The sequence below is a fragment of the Delphinapterus leucas genome, chromosome 15, assembly GCF_059928025.1.
Source record: "Delphinapterus leucas isolate spDelLeu-1000000601 "Yukka" chromosome 15, BTC_Dleu_Yukka2, whole genome shotgun sequence".
In the NCBI taxonomy this organism is placed as follows: Eukaryota; Metazoa; Chordata; class Mammalia; order Artiodactyla; family Monodontidae; genus Delphinapterus; species Delphinapterus leucas.
In genome coordinates this window covers 51,814,284-51,831,860 of record NC_143143.1, presented here as the reverse complement: position 1 = coordinate 51,831,860, position 17,577 = coordinate 51,814,284, and the positions used below count along the sequence as shown (strand labels likewise).

General features: G+C 38.0%; 1 protein-coding gene across 1 annotated transcript in view; it reads left to right on the top strand.

Moving 5' to 3' along the window:
- PLCB1 (phospholipase C beta 1) overlaps positions 1 to 17,577 on the top strand; it is a 682,471-nt gene that overhangs the window by 471,504 nt on the left and 193,390 nt on the right. Inside the window, exons 5-7 of the mRNA XM_022556517.3 lie at positions 10,474 to 10,553; positions 12,344 to 12,397; positions 13,505 to 13,580. Of these exons, the coding sequence (XP_022412225.1) occupies positions 10,474 to 10,553; positions 12,344 to 12,397; positions 13,505 to 13,580 (210 nt within the window). The remainder of the gene's footprint in view (positions 1 to 10,473; positions 10,554 to 12,343; positions 12,398 to 13,504; positions 13,581 to 17,577) is intronic.

The following is a 17,577-nucleotide window of genomic DNA, read 5'->3' as shown; positions in this document are numbered from 1 at the left end:
ACTTCCTGGGTCAAAGAGCTGAATGTCTGTCTTTTATGAAATTGAACAAACTAGTTGAAAAATATTATGGTGGCTAGCATTGGAGTTCAGGATCCAGAGTAAAGCTCTTCTCATTCTAGCATTTATGGATACTACACTATGGTGGCTGGCACCCACATGCTCACTGGGAAAGAAGTCTGCAAGCTGGTCATTCCCACTCCCACACCCAGAGCTCCCAGTCGGCCCTCCTATTGCCCCATCTAAGATGTGAACTAACAATAAAATATCCACAGACTATAGAGAAATGCTACAATACTGAATGACAAAGGAAGCCAAGATGAACAAAAAGAGAATAATAGACACACAAGGATAATTAAAGAAACAAATAAAATAAAAAAGGAGAAAGTATCTTCAGAGAGAATTTTAAATATATTTTATCCTTAAGAAAAGAACAAGGACTTCCCTGATGGTACAGTGGTTAAGAATCCACTTGCCAATGCAGGGGACACAGGTTCGAGCCCTGGTCCAGGAATATCCCACATGCTGCAGAGCAATTAAGCCCGTGTGCCGCAACTACTGAGCCCATGCGCCACAACTACTGAGCCTGAGTGCCACAACTGCTGAAGCCCATGCACCTAGAGCTGGTGCTCTGCAACAAAAGAAGACACTGCAATAAGAAGCCCATGCACCGCAACCAATAGTAGCCCCTGCTCACCGCAACTAGGGAAAGCCCACGCGCAGCAACGAAGACCCAGTGCAGCCAAAAATAAATAAATAAATTTATTTAAAAAAAGAAAAAAATAATAAAGTGACATGAGGGTTTTGGACAGAACCACTTCAAGAATATGGCTGAGTGACATGAACGCTATGGAAAGGATACTTTGGGTATTTCATATTGGGGCATTTGATGGACATTTTCTCAGTTGTGCAAATTAGCAATGACTCAGGAAACTAGCTGGAGAGAGAGGTGGGTGTCTCCTCAGCTGATGCTCAAAATACATGAGATTCACAAAGATACAACTGAAAACCTCTCATCATGAAAACGTAACCAAAGCAAACATTTTTTCTCTTTTCTTCCACTCTGTGCCAAGGATGTTGCACTTTTGGGTGTTTTATTTCTTTCCATTTGAAGAATTCTCTTAAGGTTCATTTTAACTTGATATCACCACATTAAACTTTTCCCATTGGAAAGGAGAATGTCAAAAGCTGTTAGAACAGGACTAGGGATATACTAGACAGTTAGCTCTCAAAACGTGGATCCTTACATCCACATCTTGTACACGGCACTTGCAGGCATGTAAACTCTTCCTTAGACCATCAGGATAGAGCAGTGCTTCACTTATCCAGGGAAAGATAATTGGGCAACAATCTTCAGAATACAGCCCAAAACATAAAACAAAGCATAAGGTATATCTATGAAGCCAATGCAGATGCTCTAAGCCCTAAAATTAAAGTTTCTGTACTTTATTAACTGGATAGTCCCCTCAGCCCCATGCTACACACAGGACTGTGAGTTCTTATAACTTATTCCAGCATAGTTCAAATTACAATAGGAAATGTGTAAAGCTATTATCCAAAACCGTGTAGCAAACCATGATGAATGAATACTTATGACAATGAAGAAGACATAAAAATTAATTTCACAAACAATAAATTATAAAGCATGGATGTAATTCTGTTTCATTTACACATTCATTCATTCGTGCAGTCAACTCAGGTCAACAAGTATGGATTTATTCCCCAGTGTATAAAAAACTGGCTTCAGAACTATAAGATCTCACACAAGTTGTGGGATGATGCACATCCTTTTCTTCGCTACTCCTATGAATGGTTATATGTAGTGTTTTCTATACTCTTCCAGTTACAATGATTTGATTTTCATGGACACTGCTAGGTTCTTACTCAAATAGATTGTTCTAGAGGTAGACCAATCAGAGACCTTTCCCAGGATTTTTCATACTGGTTATGAGGAAATCAATCAGACTCTCTCTGGTGGTAGGAGGCACCATATGTGACAACTCTTGGTGCAGTTGGTGGCCATGGGGAAGAAGTTGGTCAGTCAGGAAAAAAGTAATGACATCAGGAAGAGAGAGCAGTGAAAAAGCAGTGAAGAAATCCTCCCTGGTATCCAGACCACAGTTTCCTGATACTCTGCAAACTGCAGTTTGTCAAATTTTTCCTTCAGTTACAGGAAATACCCAGTGTCCTTGGCAAATTCTCCTATTTCCTAGGCTAGTTTGAGTTGTGCTTTTGGCAACTGTAGCCTAAAGACATTTGAATAACATACACCTTTCCTTGATATTACATTATATGAGTAATATGGATTCTAGTGTCCCAGTGCTGATAATATTGGGTTGTAATATACTTCCTGATTTTGGTAATTATATTGTATTTGACAAACATTTCTCTTTGAATATGAGATCAACATTTTGACTATAAAATATAAATCTTCACTGCCACCCAAAACAGAGGAACTGTGCTGGAAATTTTGCCAAAATTCTAAATGCTCTACATAGACCTGTAAACGCAGTTACTTTTCAGACAGTCTTTTCTGCTTTTAATGAAAGTCTTTGCAGCTCATATACCATCTTTCACCATGAAAAGATTCTTTACTGTGCCATTAAGACAAATGCACGGCAAGATGAATTCTGATGCCTGCCAGCAGGTGGGAGAAACGTGCTCAGCCAGGCAACTCAACCCTGAATGAGCTGTGCATTGTTCCTTCTTACTCAAATCCCAACCTGCTGCCTGCTGATGATCAGAGGTAATGGGAATGACACCATTATCAATGACGGCAATAGGGGTTTGCCAATAAATTAAAAATAAATGGAAAGCTATTAAAAATTGTTAGGACTTTCATATGTCTCACAAATATTAAAATACCCTGTTTTAAATTATTATTTATTCCAGGAACATTTTATTAAAAAATACAATAGATTGAGGCTTCCAAATCAGGTACTTTGGAAATACCTGCTTTTAGATTATTGTCATCTGTCACTCCTGTTACTTCATTAGGGTAACCATTGACTCATAATTGCTTATATAATTATAGACTATAATTATATATATTTATTTATATATATATATATATATATATATATATATATATACACACACACACACACAGAGAAAGAGATTTGGTATTCCTTTTAGAATATTGTCATTTCCCCAAAGAACTCACTGAATAAATACATGTCTTTCGGGACAGACTTCACATTCTGCCTTTTCTCTGTGACTCTAGATGCTTGGTATCAGGTCACAGCCATGGACTGGGTGCCTGGCATGCCACGATCATGGACTGGGTGCCTGGCATGCCACGATCACGGGTGACATTTACAAGACACAGTTACTATGTGTAATTTTGTTTCTATCAATAGGACTAAGACTGACCACCACCCTGTGCTTGAGCTCAAACCTCAGACAAACAAACAAAACCCTCCCCTTTTTAAAGACAACGAACACAAATACCCAAAGAAAAAAATGGGTTAAGAATGTGAACAGGAAATTTGCAGAAAAGAAAAAGTGGAACAACCCTGACATGTAAAACAAGGCTCAACCAGGCAGGTGAATCAGGGATGCCAATTAAGACCAATCCAAGGTCCCACACTGCATACATCAAATTTGCAAAAATTTTCTGAAAGGCTGATAATAGCAAGTTGTTTTTGAAAATGTAGGAAAATACAAGCTCTCCTACACTGCCAAAAGGAACACAGAGTGTCCTTACCACTTTGGTGAGCAAGCAGCTGCCTCTAGTACTGCTGAAGATGCATGGATCCTAAGAATACATCATGGTAATAACCCTAGAGAAACTTCTGGATGTGGCTTGAGTCAACAAGAAATAGGTTTGTGCAAATAAACTTTTTTTTTTTTTTTTTTTTTTTTTTTGCGGTATGCGGGCCTTTCACTGTTGTGGCCTCTCCCGTTGCAGAGCACAGGCTCCGGACGCACAGGCTCAGCGACCATGGCTCACAGGCCCAGCCGCTCCATGGCATGTGGGATCTTCCCGGACCGGGGCACAAACCCGTGTCCCCTGCATCGGCAGGCGGACTCTCAACCACTGCGCCACCAGGGAAGCCCACAAATAAACATTTTTGAAGGAAAAAACTACATATGTACATGAACAGAAGAATAAATTAGTTATACATTCTTATAGTGGAATATTTTAGTAGTTAAAATTAATGACCTAGATCTACATGAGAAGCAAGGACACATTTTAAAGACATAATGTTGACTGCAAATAGCCATTGGCCAAAGGATGCATACAGTATGATATGATTTATGTAATATTTTAAATAAACATATATGAGTCCATACCAGGGACTGGCAAACTTTTTCTGTAAAGGGCCAGCTAGTAAATACTTCGCCCCTTGGGAGTCTCTGTTGCAACTACTGTACTGGGCCACTATAGCATGAAAGCAGCCATAGACAATACATACGTGCACGAGCATGGCTGTGTTCCAGTAAAACTTTATTTAGAAAAACAGGTGGCAGGCTGGATTTAGCCCTCAGGGGTTTGTTGAACCCTGATAAAGACCACTGTCCTCAGAATCCATATGAAAATAGATAAGGTATTGATATCTGCTTTTCAAAATAGAGCTTGCTCCTGGGAAAGTGAGAAGAATGGAATCAGGGAGAAGCACAACATAGAATGAGTCTGCACTGCAGTGTCTTAAGTACATAATTTTTTAAAAGCACGGAAGGAAATATCACAAATTGGTAACATTTGTTAAATATGGATATGTGTTAGTTACACTGTTCTTTGTATTTTCAGGTGTAACAGAGATACGTAATGCTAGAAAAAGGAAAGATTAAAAAATACATTAAAATACTAAAGATAGCATGCATCAGAACAATGGGAAACAGAAATATCTGCAAGAATGATATTTCTTCCAGAAGGTTCTGTCTTAGTCTGTATACCACTTGTGTTCATAAGTTGAGCCAAAAAGTTAAGAGGTGTGAATTGCTGATAGGAGAAATTTCTCTCTGTTCTCAGAATTATGAACGGTTGTTGAATAGCTTCATGACTAGTATTTGGATCTAGGGCAACTAGATCTAAAAGTTATTGAATCTCTCTCTTCACATTAGTTCAGTCACGTTCAAGTTGAATCTGTGACTTCCTCTATCAAAGTTCTAAGACTTTAGAGCTGCATTTTGTGATGGACCTCACCCCTCTCTCCATCTTATGATTTTTCCTCTACCATCATTATCGTAGCATAGTGGTAAGGTGTATACTTTATGAACTTCACACATTGTTTCATCACTGTAACATAATGGTAAGGTGTTCAGACTCCAGAGGCAAACTTCCTGGGTTCAAACCTTGGATGTGCCTCTAACCATCTGTGGGACCTTATGCTAGTCATTGCATGCCTCTGTGCCTCAGTTCTCTCATTTGTCAAAATAGGGTGGTAATAACAGAGTACATCTCATAGGGTTGTTGTGAGTATTAAAACGTTAATTACTGGGCTTCCCTGGTGGCGCAGTGGTTGGGAGTCCACCCGCCGATGCAGGGGACGCGGGTTCGGGCCCCGGTCCGGGAAGATCCCACATGCCGCGGAGCGGCTGGGTCCGTGAGCCATGGCCGCTGAGCCTGCGCGTCCGGAGCCTGTGCTCTGCAATGGGAGAGGCCACAACAGTGAGAGGCCCGCGTACCGCAAAAAAAAAAAAAAAAAAAAAAAAGTTAATTACTTACAAAATGCTTAGAACAGTGCATAGCCCATAGTAAGTGCTAAGTCAATGTTTTAAACACAGCATAGTTAAGTGGATTTATTTATCATTTTTATCTTTTTGAACTGTATGTAGCAGCCATCTTAAAATGTTCTAGGACAAAATGACAAAAGCACAGTATCTAAGAGTACAGGTTTTGGAGCCCAAGAAATCAGTTATCTAACCCCAAACTGTGATCTTATTAACTCTGAGGATATAAATAAATTTTATAAGTGCTTTGAAACTTTGAATCCTCATCTGTAAAATGAGGCTAATAACAGTACCTGCCTCCTGGAGAATTACTGTAAGAATTAATTAAGTTGTTGGATGCAAAGAATTTAGCTCAGTACCTAGTAAAAACTCAAACAATACCTATGAGAGTAACTGAAACTTGTAAAATAATTGTTCGTAGTATTAAGCAAACACATAAATCCTGTGGCAAGAATGGCAGAACTTAAATAACTTTAGAAATAAAAGTACATTAACTTTGTGACATGTTAGGAAAACTTAATGGTGTCAAGACTGGGATCTCGGGCTTCCCTGTTGGCGCAGTGGTTGAGAATCCACCTGCCGATGCGGGGAGCACGGGTTCGTGTCCCGGTCCGGGAAGATCCCACATGCCGCGGAGTGGCTGGGCCCGTGAGCCGTGGCCGCTGAGCCTGCGCGTCTGGAGCCTGTGCTCCGCAACGGGAGAGGCCAGAACAGTGAGAGGCCCGCGTACCGCAAAAAAAAACCAAGTGGGATCTCAGTAACGACGCCGGGGTGAGGGAATTGCAGAAATCATCTTGCGATGGAAGATACGAACATGTGCATTTAAACTCCAGGTGAAATCCCACAGAAGTTGATCTTTAGATCCATTTTCTCTAGTTCAGGTCTCTGTAATCCCCATCACAAGAAGAGATCGATCCTAAGGCAGAAAATGTCACTTAAGAAGCTTCAGGGTTTAAATAGCAGGGACTGAACCAAGCTTAGTAGCAATCATCAGAACTTTGCCTCTGAAAGTAGAAAAACAAATAGTCCAGATTAAATAAGAAGCTGTCCTTCCAATGCCATACTAACTAGGGCCCAGTGCTGGATTTATGAGAGCACTGCCAGGTTGGGAGCCGTCTACCCTGCAGCAAAGCATATGTCATAATCTCATAATGAGCTGAGGCTGAGGCTGCTTTAAGCTGCTCTGGCCACATCTCTTAGCCATGTTGTTCTTAATACAGCTGTAAGGGCTTTTTGGTTATTCTAAAACAAATGACCAAAATATTTCTTTATTTGTTTGGGAAGCAAGTAGACAAAGATTAGAATAATGCTTAAAGTTCTGCCCCTGGCCCAGCAGTACACTTAAACATGCATAAAATATATAAAGGTTTCTTGGAAAAAATGCAGATTTTGAGTCAGAGATCTGGTGTGGAGCTTACAGTCCTACATTTCTATCAAGCTTTCCATCAGTGCTGTAAGTCCTCTTGCCACTCATAGCATCATCTGACACAGCCCTCACTTGGGATACAGATTCTCTGCCAGCCCCTCCCCAGCATCTGCGTCAGCATCTGCATTTTAACAAGACCTGCAGCGATTTGTACGCACATGAAAGTTTGAGAAGCCCTGCTCTAGAACGTATGTGAACCAATTTCTCCAACACTTTGGTTGCACATCCCCTATTTACACAACGTAGCTACTTCTGGTACCCAAAAGTCCTGAAATTTGTTATCTGTCTGACTCTAACAGTGCTCTACCCATATCCCCTCCAATTCATTCACCATTTTCATATACAGCACCTCGATGGGGATGGGCTTTCACTTCCAACAGCCAGCACCCATGTCTCTTTGTTGTATGCACCCTCTGGATGCTGGAACCCCTTTGCCTACTATCAAGGAAAGCAGGAAGTGCCTGGGGATTTCCATCCACTCCAGCAAGCCCTGACCCAAGACTAACAGGCACAGGGATCACCATACTCCAGCTCCTTTTCTGCTCATCAGAAAACTCAAGTTTCAGGAGTGGTCTACACAGGGAAAGATTAAGCCAAAATTACCATCTGCGGAATTTGCTTGGTATCTCAACTTTCTGCCTTCTTCGCTTCCGAATCCTGCTCACTCCCTTATAATGTTGCCAGGGAACACTTTGTAATAAACCCATTTCTCATAAATCCTTGTCTCAGGGTCTGCTTCTGGGGAACTCAAGGTAATACACATGCTGTTTTAGCTCAGTGTAATATAGATTGAGACCAGTACCCCACCAAGGATTGAGTTATTTCTCGAGTTGCTTTGGTTACTGCTTTAGACCCTGAATTTTGATTCAGCCTGGGTCAGATTTTCTGCATATCTCAAAAGGCTGCAGGAAGTCCATGGATTCTAGGAATTCCACACTTGGAAATTTAGATGCTCACATTCTGAGAATGTGGTCAAATAAATTATGCCTTACTTTCTGAAACAGCTGTGGCTGTGCAGTGAAGGTGGTGATGATGCAGTCCTTCAGCTGGCTTTATAAAGGACCCAAAGAAGGAGTGAAGGATCTAGAAGACCTGCCCTGACCCATGCTGCAGCCACAGCTCCCAGCTATGTGTGGCTGTTGAGCACTTGAAAGGCTGCCAGTGCAAATTAAGACAGGCTCTCAGTGCAAAATGCACACCTCATTTCAAAGACTAAGCACATAAAAAGAATTATATAATAGCTCAGTAATTTTTATGTTGATTACATGGTTAATAATATGTTTGAAATATTGGCTTAAATAAAATATATTATTAAATTTGTTTCACCTGTCTATTTCTACTTTTTTTAAAGTGGCTACTGGAAATTTAAAATTATATGTGTAGTTCACATTATATTTCTGCTGGACTAGATGTAATAGAGGTCTTATCTTTCAACCTAAAAGGTCAGACCCAATTAAATCTCCCCAGCTCTTCATAATACCTTCTCTGTACCTATTTCTGTTGTGGAATTGGCCCCCAGTAAACATACAAAATGGTACATTGCCTCCAATTATAAATACTTTTACCAAAGCATAAAGTTGCCATGGAGCCAGAAAAGTCTAAAGTTCTACCCCTAGCCTGGAAAATATTATACCAGAAACATATTTTGAAAATCAGTGCCAGTAGTTATTACTCTTAGTTTAAAATAATCTATTTTGAGGACATTTTATTTTAAAGCTGTTAAAAAGTTATCCCAAAGCTTTTCTGTGTGTCCATCAAGTTTGTTTCACTGATAGCTCTTCTGTGCTATCTTCCCCAAGCCCTCCACCAACAGTCCATAGAATCCAAAACCTCACTATGTCTCTCACCTGGACTGTGACAGCTTCCTAATTGAGTTCCCCCATCTGGTTTCTCAGCCTCAAATCCACCCAGCATTTGGCTTCCAGATAACCTCCTTAACAAACCATCTAGCCCTGGCTCTCCTTATCTTCACCCTAAAAGAAAGGCCTTCAGTGATATTATATTTTTTTGCCAAATTCCAGAAAACTGAACAGACATTAAATGCTCTCCATACTCTCACCCCAGCTCTACGTTTTTTTGTTGCAACTTCCCCTCTTTCTTCCAATTCCTTTTAGGCTACTCCCCATTCCCACTAAGTCCTGCCGCTAAAACATACCCAACAGAATAATGTAAAACTTCTTATAGTACGTAGAGTGTTGTCATCTGGGATTTTTCTCTAAAGTCCAAGTATTTCAGGTGATAATGTAAGCTGCTTGATCACACTTATTTGTGCAAAATTGATTTGCATTTAATGTGAATGTTTTCCTGCTTAATTTTATATAACCTCAGAATTTAAAAGACTTCAAGGGAAATTAAAGGTCTTTAATTTGTGTGACAGTTTTTACTGTGCTGATTTTTAAAATAAACTCAATATTTTAAAGTAAAACAAACACCTAAACAAACAAAAAACACTGCTTAGAGTGCCCTCTTCCCTCTCCCATGACTCTATACCCCAAGTTCTACCTCAAATGTTACAGTATTGCATGACGGCATATTATCAGGGCCTTAAATCAGGAGGCAAAACACAAAAGACCAACAAAGCTATGGTAGAAATAGCAAAACTAGGTGGAAAAACATGATTTCACTGAGGAGGGAGCCAAGTCAACTGCAACATCAGATGATTACATTACTTAGCTCTTATGTCATCTTCTCTTATTCTTTTTCAGCCCGGAATGTTAATTGTGTGTTCAAAGCCATCACCCAGAATGGAACTTCAACTGTTTTTTTGTAGATTTGTTCTTTCCCATTTTCTTGGAAGCCAAGAGAGATCAGTGGTGAATGGTGTGAGGTAGGGATTGAGATTAGGTCAGCAGTAAGGAATGGACTCAGCTCGGGGGTGGGGAGCAGGGGAGAGACAGTACTGGATATTGTATGACATTGTGACTGCACCTAGTTTAGAGAATTTCTAGAACTGTAATTAACATTTAAGGAGTTCCTGGTATAGCTGCTTTGACTTGAGTAGTAAAATAGGAAGATCTTATTTGCAGGTGTGTTGAAAAGACAATTATTTTAAACTCTTTATCTGTTTATAATGCAAGGAAAGGAATATCATATGCTTGCTTATTAAAGGCAACATACCAGGTCTCTATCTGTAGGGATTTTAAAAAGCAGATAAAATTTGTTTATGGGTAAAGAATATTTCCTTAGGAAAGGAGTAATCGCTCAGGGATTTGAATTTAATTATGTCATTTTTACAGGATAAAAACGGGAAAAAAACCCAAAACCCTTAGGCACACAAATTGAGCTAATTTGTCTTCCTAGTAGCCTAGCTAAAAACATGTGTCTAATGACTGTACAGTAGTTAAGCTAATGCAAGTGTGATTTACATTTTTCAGGAATGGACAAATGAAGTTTTCAGTCTGGCAACGAACCTGCTGGCCCAAAACATGTCTAGGGATGCATTTCTGGAAAAAGCGTAAGTAGCTCTAATTTTATTGCTAAGGGTGCTGCTTCATTTAAATCAGTTTCCTTTCTCCTTTGTGAGTCTTTTGTTTATGCTGCACTGGCTTCTCACATTGATAAACATAAATTTCCCTCTGGCACTTGTTAGAGAACTGATACGTCCACCGTTTCAAACTGGAATACTTCCAAGAAAGATCGTTCTTTCCTCTGAGCCACACATCAGGGTTACGCTGAGCTCGCCTGAATGTCAATGCCTTTGACACACAGTAAGCAGATACTTCTAAATCCTGGCAGCTGTGCTCAGAACCAAAAATTATTCATCTCAGGGAGTCTTCAGCCCTACATCTGCCTGTGTTGTATCAATTATTAATCTGAGGAAGAGAATGAACAACATATGGGACTCAATTCTCTCGAGTCTAAGATCTCTGATAGATGCTACTTAAATCAATAGGCTGATGTCCTGACTACTGTCCTTATAGACAATCACAGCAAATGTTAGTAAGAAAAGAGAAAGAACATGTAGAGGAAAGAGCAGAATGAAAAGGAAAAGGAAAGAAAGCAAATCAGGATTACCCAGTCGCTCTCAAATTACAGTCTTTCTGAAATTTATTTGACCAAGGAAAATAATGATTTCTGCCAAATGAGCAGCTAGGAAAGCTGGTTGTGTTCAGTTTGGAAACAGTGGGTATCCAGGATTTTGGGAAGCCTTGAAATGAAAACCACAAGTGGAAACATTACTAGGTGGTCCTCTATTTTATTTAATAACTTTCTTCTCTCTTCTTCTGTAAGACATACCCATCATTCCAGACCAAAGACTCCAGACCACATTTCTTTCATACTCTTCTATGAAATCCTTTTACTGTTAGTCATTACTCACAGGTCTTCACTTAAAGGCTCTTTCATGTCATCATCTCATCTCCTTACTTTGTCACCTTCAAGACCTTTCCTATGTGCCTCCCCCTTCCCTCTTCCTTTATTCCTCATTTTTAAAAAATTGTCTTTGATCTTACCATTCTTCATCTAACAGACATTTCTGGAACATCTGTTGTGCCACACAATGTTGGTGGAAGGTGACACAGAGAGAGATAAGATGTTTTACCTGAAACATAGCATGTTATAGCTCGTAAAACATCTAGCTGGCTAATAATATCTATTGCAAATGTCCATTTCAAATAGGCATCTCCCTATGAATAGCTGCTATGGACATTCTAGAACATGCCTTTTGATGAACACACTGTAAGCATTTCTGTTGCATCTACACCTAGGTATAGGATTGTTGTGTCATAGCATGAGCAGCTGGTGGTCCCAGTTTACACACCCATCAGCAGAGTTTGTAAGCTCTCCTGCCCCTTCTCTCTATCCACATGTCCAGAAGCAGTGGAAGAGAAAAATGTAGTTGTATATTCACACAATAGAATACCATACAGCAACGAGAGTGAAAGATCTACAATGAAAAGCAAAAATATGGATGGATCTCAAAAGCATAATATTGAGTGAAAGAAGCCAGACACAAAAGAACGTGATTCCATTATGTAAAGGGCAAAAATAATCTGAGTTGTTTAAAGTCAGGATAGTGGTTCCCACTTTGGGGATAAGCCCTGGAAGGGGGCATGACAGGGGCTTCTGGGATGCTACTAAGGTGATAATATTCTTTTTCTTGATCTGGGTGGTGATTGCAGAAACTTGGACAATTGGTGAAAATTCAGCGAACCGTACATATGCAGGAGCCCTTTTCTATGCATTTTATTCTTCAATAAAAAGCTTTAAAAAAAACTAAACACTTGTTTTCTGCTTCTCCAACAGCTATACTAAACTTAAGCTGCAAGTCACTCCAGAAGGACGCATTCCTCTCAAAAAGTAAGCTTCATGAGCATTTCCCATTATTCTTTTTTTTTTTTTTTCCCTCAAAGATGTGAATCCGTGCCATGGCTCTGTTTTGGTCCAAGTAGGAGCATGGAAATGTGTGCTAACCCTGTCCTCCCACACACTCCATATGCACATCAGTGCAGCTGGTTTTCTCATAGAGATTTCCTGGGCCTCCCCGCTTCCTGTGGCATCATTCTCAAGAAACACCAAGGCAGGAAGGGGGCGGAGGGGATGGGGGACCCTTGCTGTTAAACCTAAAAGACCATCTGAGACTCAGATCTATTCTAGGAATGGAAACTGGGCGACCACAATGCCTCTTTCTTCCAAGATGACACTAGCCTTGAAGCAGGGGTTGCAAACTCAAATGTCAACAGAAGCCAGGCAGGGAACATGCATGATGAAGCAGGCCAGGAACAGGAAGGAAAACTGAAGAGTGAAACCCCGTCTCAAGGAGACAAGGACAACTCAACTCCACCATATTCCCTGTGGGACTGGTGGGCTCTGGACGCTAGATTTTCTAATGTTTCAATAGAACCCATAAATCCAAATTGTTATATTAAATTGTTCAGTACTTAAGTTATATTTTTTAAACCCAAATTACTGACCAACAAAAGCACATCTCTAGACCATGTTCAGTCAAAAGCCTTTAACCTTTGACTTACTAGCTACCAGTGGGCTTCTGCTCATAAAAAAGTTACATTATTAATAATAATACTATTAATTAATTGTTTATTATTAATAATATTAGCAACGTACACCTTTAGAGCAGTGAGTAGCAGCAAGGAGACAGAGTTGTCAAGGATGTTGATTTTAGTGCTTAACACAATACCAGAGGCTATTTAGTGCAATGTTTTTTAACTGGGTCATCGCCATTGTCTCAAAATATTGATTTTATTTTAGGCACTTTGATTTTAAAAAGCACACACATAGAACTTCCAGAACACATATGCTGATGCTAGAACAATCAGTATCTTTTAATTCTCTAAAGATGAATTATAAGGAGGTTTGATTGAACGGAATGTTTCAGCTGGCGTCATCTACAAGTGTGATCCAAATGCCTTTTAAGCATCTCTCACGTGGTGTGCTTTCACTTCACAGCATATACCGCTTGTTCTCAGCAGACCGGAAGCGAGTTGAAACTGCTTTAGAGGCTTGTAGTCTTCCATCTTCAAGGGTGAGCATGTTGCCTTCCTAAAACTAGCACTGCTAAATAGCCCTGAATAATCTTACTAAAATATATCTTGCCCCAATATTATCCAAACATTTTTAAAACTAAGAAGTACATAGGACTTATTTGTTAATATGTACAATATACGGGGTCACTGTATTAGTTTCTTTCACTCCCATAACTCCAACATTTTCAATAAGAAAGACCCTTTGCAAGTTGAAAACAATAAATAAATAACCAATTAATACAAAAAAAGTACTGGTCAAAAAATGTTAACGTTACTAAGAATTTAAGCTTCTTATTAATTATAAATCCTTTCTTGATGTCCGTTGAGATATTAGCTAATGATTATAGATTATGATTAGTAGTATTTTAAAATATTAATTTCATCTTATCCCCCTTTTTAAATGTCTAGGGCTAATATTTTTAAGTTAATAAGCAATTAGAATGGTAGTACATTTTATAAATAGATATATTTATGTACATTGCAGGGTGGTTCTCAAAAGGCTTTTGCCAGAGAAGTACAGGATCAAAACAGTTTGAAAATTGCCTACTTTGCTCCTATGATAGTCAAGTAGATGAGAGGATAAGCTTGTAAGATGCTTTTTTTTTTTCCTCCCAATACATTTGAGGCACTTAATATATGTTGACCACTTAAAATAAAGTAATTCGCCTTCATTTCAATGCATTTCTACATACCTGGCTCTAATTATCGTTGTTTCTGGGATAGCTGGGTCTGTTGCATAAAACCTTTTCCTTGTGCTATATGCAGAACACTCCTTTCTATTATGAATTATTTTTATCCCAGTATCTAAGCAACAAGTAAGCAAGAATAACACTTATACCCAAAGAAGAACCTTTGAGTCTCTTGAAACATGCTGGCAGTGTTGAAGTTGCACTGAATGAAGTTGAGAAGCCATTCTTAAATGTATGGTTAAGTTATGAAAAGTATTGAGAGCTGTTGCATCAGTTACATCAGCCAATTCTTGTGAATATTTTTCAGAAAAATGAAGTTTATTAACGACTTTGGTCGGTAACAGAAAAGAAATAAAAAAGCCACTCTCCGCTATCAGTCTCTTGCTCTCTGTGGAAAAAGCTGCCGATGCTGCAAACACTGGGCAGAGCTGTGGAAAGGCCCCCAAGCATTTAACCTTCACTTTAATAAAGCAAAAGAAAATGATCAAACTTGTTTATTATTGCTCTTTCATTTGATGCTTTAGAGCAGGAAAGATATAACTGTTAAGGTCTTGTCCTTGACTCAACAAATATTTTATTTGACCTATTTTTTTCTTTTTTTAATTGAAATACAGTTGACTCACAATGTGTTAATTTCTGTTGTACAGCAAAGTGATTCAGTTATATATATATATATATATGTATATATGTGTGTATATATATACATTCTTTTTCATATTTTTTATTATGATTTATCACAGGATATTGAATATAGTTCCCTGTGCTATACAGTAGGACCTTGTTGCTTATTTATCCTATATATAATATTGTAGTTTGCATCTGCGAATTCCAAACTCCCAGTCCATCCCTCCCCCACCACCTTTCCCCTTTGGTAACCATAAGTTTGTTTTCTATGTCTCTGAGTCTGTTTCTGTTTCATACATAAGTTCATTTGTGTCATATTTTAGATTCCACATATAAGTGATATCATATGGTATTTGTTTTTCTAGTTCTGACTTACTTCACTTAGTATGATAATCTTAAGTCCATCCATGTTGCTGCAAATGGCATTGTTTTGTTCTTTTTTATGGCTCAGTAGTATTCCATTATGTATATATGTACCACATCTTCTTTATCCGTTCAGACTTGACAGATATCGCTTGAGCTCTTACTATGTGCCCTCCATCACTGAGAATATGGTAGTGAGCAAAATGAAGTTCCAGTCCCAGGATTCAAGGACCATATACTCTCTGGAGGTGCTAGTCAAACACTTTGACTGACGTGTGTAAATTGGGGGGGAATGCCATGAACAAAAGGAATGGAGCACTGCCACTGAAAATAAGGGAAGTTCATTCCAGAAAAAGAAAACAATGTGTGCAAAACCCTGAGGCTGGAAAAAATTTACTGGTTTGAGTAACTGAAAAAAGACCACTGCATTTAAGCATGAAAAGAAAGTGTGAGACATGAATTTAGAAAGACATGCAAAGAATTTTTTTCCTCTACAGTTGCTCCTGAATTGACCTTTACTGGATAACATCTTGTGGAAAAAAAAAAAAAAAGATCAAAAATGTTAACTTATTACTATAAAACTAGCTAAGGGAAAGAAGGAATAGAAAAATGAAGCTGAATAGAAAATCAAATCCATCAATCAATTCTCTGTAAATTGCAATTTTCTAAACAATTGGATTCTGACAATCCAGTCGATAAATGCAGATTGAGTTTTTACAATCCACTATGTCTATTATAGGTTCACATTTTCAATCCAATGTCAACTGGAGACATTTTTTAAAGGAAAATGAGTTTCAAATAACAGGAGTTATGTTTAAAGTGAAAAAAATATTTATCTTTAGTAAATTAAATGTTATGACAATTTTCTGAAAACAGATTGGAGACTTTTTAAAAATATAATCAACTTCCATCATAAAGTTTTGAAAGCTCATTATTCACAGTAAAGTATACTTTAGTTGGAGGACTCGTAGAATTACAATGCTGTAAAAAGATCTAAAAAACAAAGTCAGTTTCAGAGCTAGGAAATAAATGCTTCCTTGAACTGACTATATTTTAAATCCTTGTTGTAAGTTCATATCTACAGAACAGTGGCCCTAGAAAATATTCACTGATTAGCAAAGATATACTGACAAGAGGTGTTTTAAACACTCCACAGAAGAAAAGGTTACGTAAATGGTAGACGGTAGTACATATCTGGGAACCTTATATAGCCAGTGGTTGTTCAAACTAGATTTAATTGTGTTCTGTAAATAGACACATTACCAGAAATACTGTGGATATCCTGTTGAGATTTTTTAAACATTATCTTTGTGCACATTGTTAGGGATAATTAATGCACTTGAACTTGTATCCTGACCAACATGATCCATTGAAATAGCACATTCCTTAAAGGGTACTCCTTTAGAGATTTCAAATGCTTCCTAAAGTTACCTTAATTGTTAAAAAGTAGTACTGTATCTAAAAAGAGAGGCAAAGTAATTACTGTCTTCTTTAATAATCCAAACGTATTTTCCAGTGAGATGTTTGAAGACTTTTCCATATTCAGAAAACTACTACTTTACTCACAAACTTTCTGAGAACAGAAAATAGTGTGTTTGCACCAAATTCCCTTTGATTTAAGGCTTTATTAACTTGAAAAAAAAGCTCACTGACATTTGGAATCATAGTCTTGGCATAGCACTGATCTTTTAATGAAGAAGATAAGAATAAATCCATATTTTTTTATAAAATAAAGCTTACTATAGTTATCAACATACATGTAATACCAAAGAAAACAGCGATTATTCTGGATTTAAAGAATTCCATAAATTTTACTAAAGAATACTATGAACAAAATTTACAAAAGAACTTCTCCCAGGATAACTGTAATAGGTTGCCTTTCTCCTATGCCTTATACCCAGAATGTAAATTAGAAATTATAGTTATTCATTCAGCTGTGATTCTTAAAATCACTAATATCACAATTCCATTTTAGAACCACATTATGTATTCAGTTCATTATCAGTAGTTTACTTGTAATTATTTCATGTACTCTCTGGCTGTCTCAACTTTTGATTTATAACTTTAGGACAAAAATACTGAAAATAGATTGAAATCCTGAATTTACCAGAAAATAATTCATTGATTTGTGAAGATAAAATCTGTATGTGGACTCCTTATTCATTAAAGTCCAGTGAATTAAATTAATATGTTTTTGAATAACATTTCTGAATGTTAAGTACCTGTTCATTATAGAATTGTTTTTTAAATCTACAAATGTATAAAGAAGAAAATACAAACAGTATCCAAAAACTGATATGCAATTTAGTTTTCTGGATTG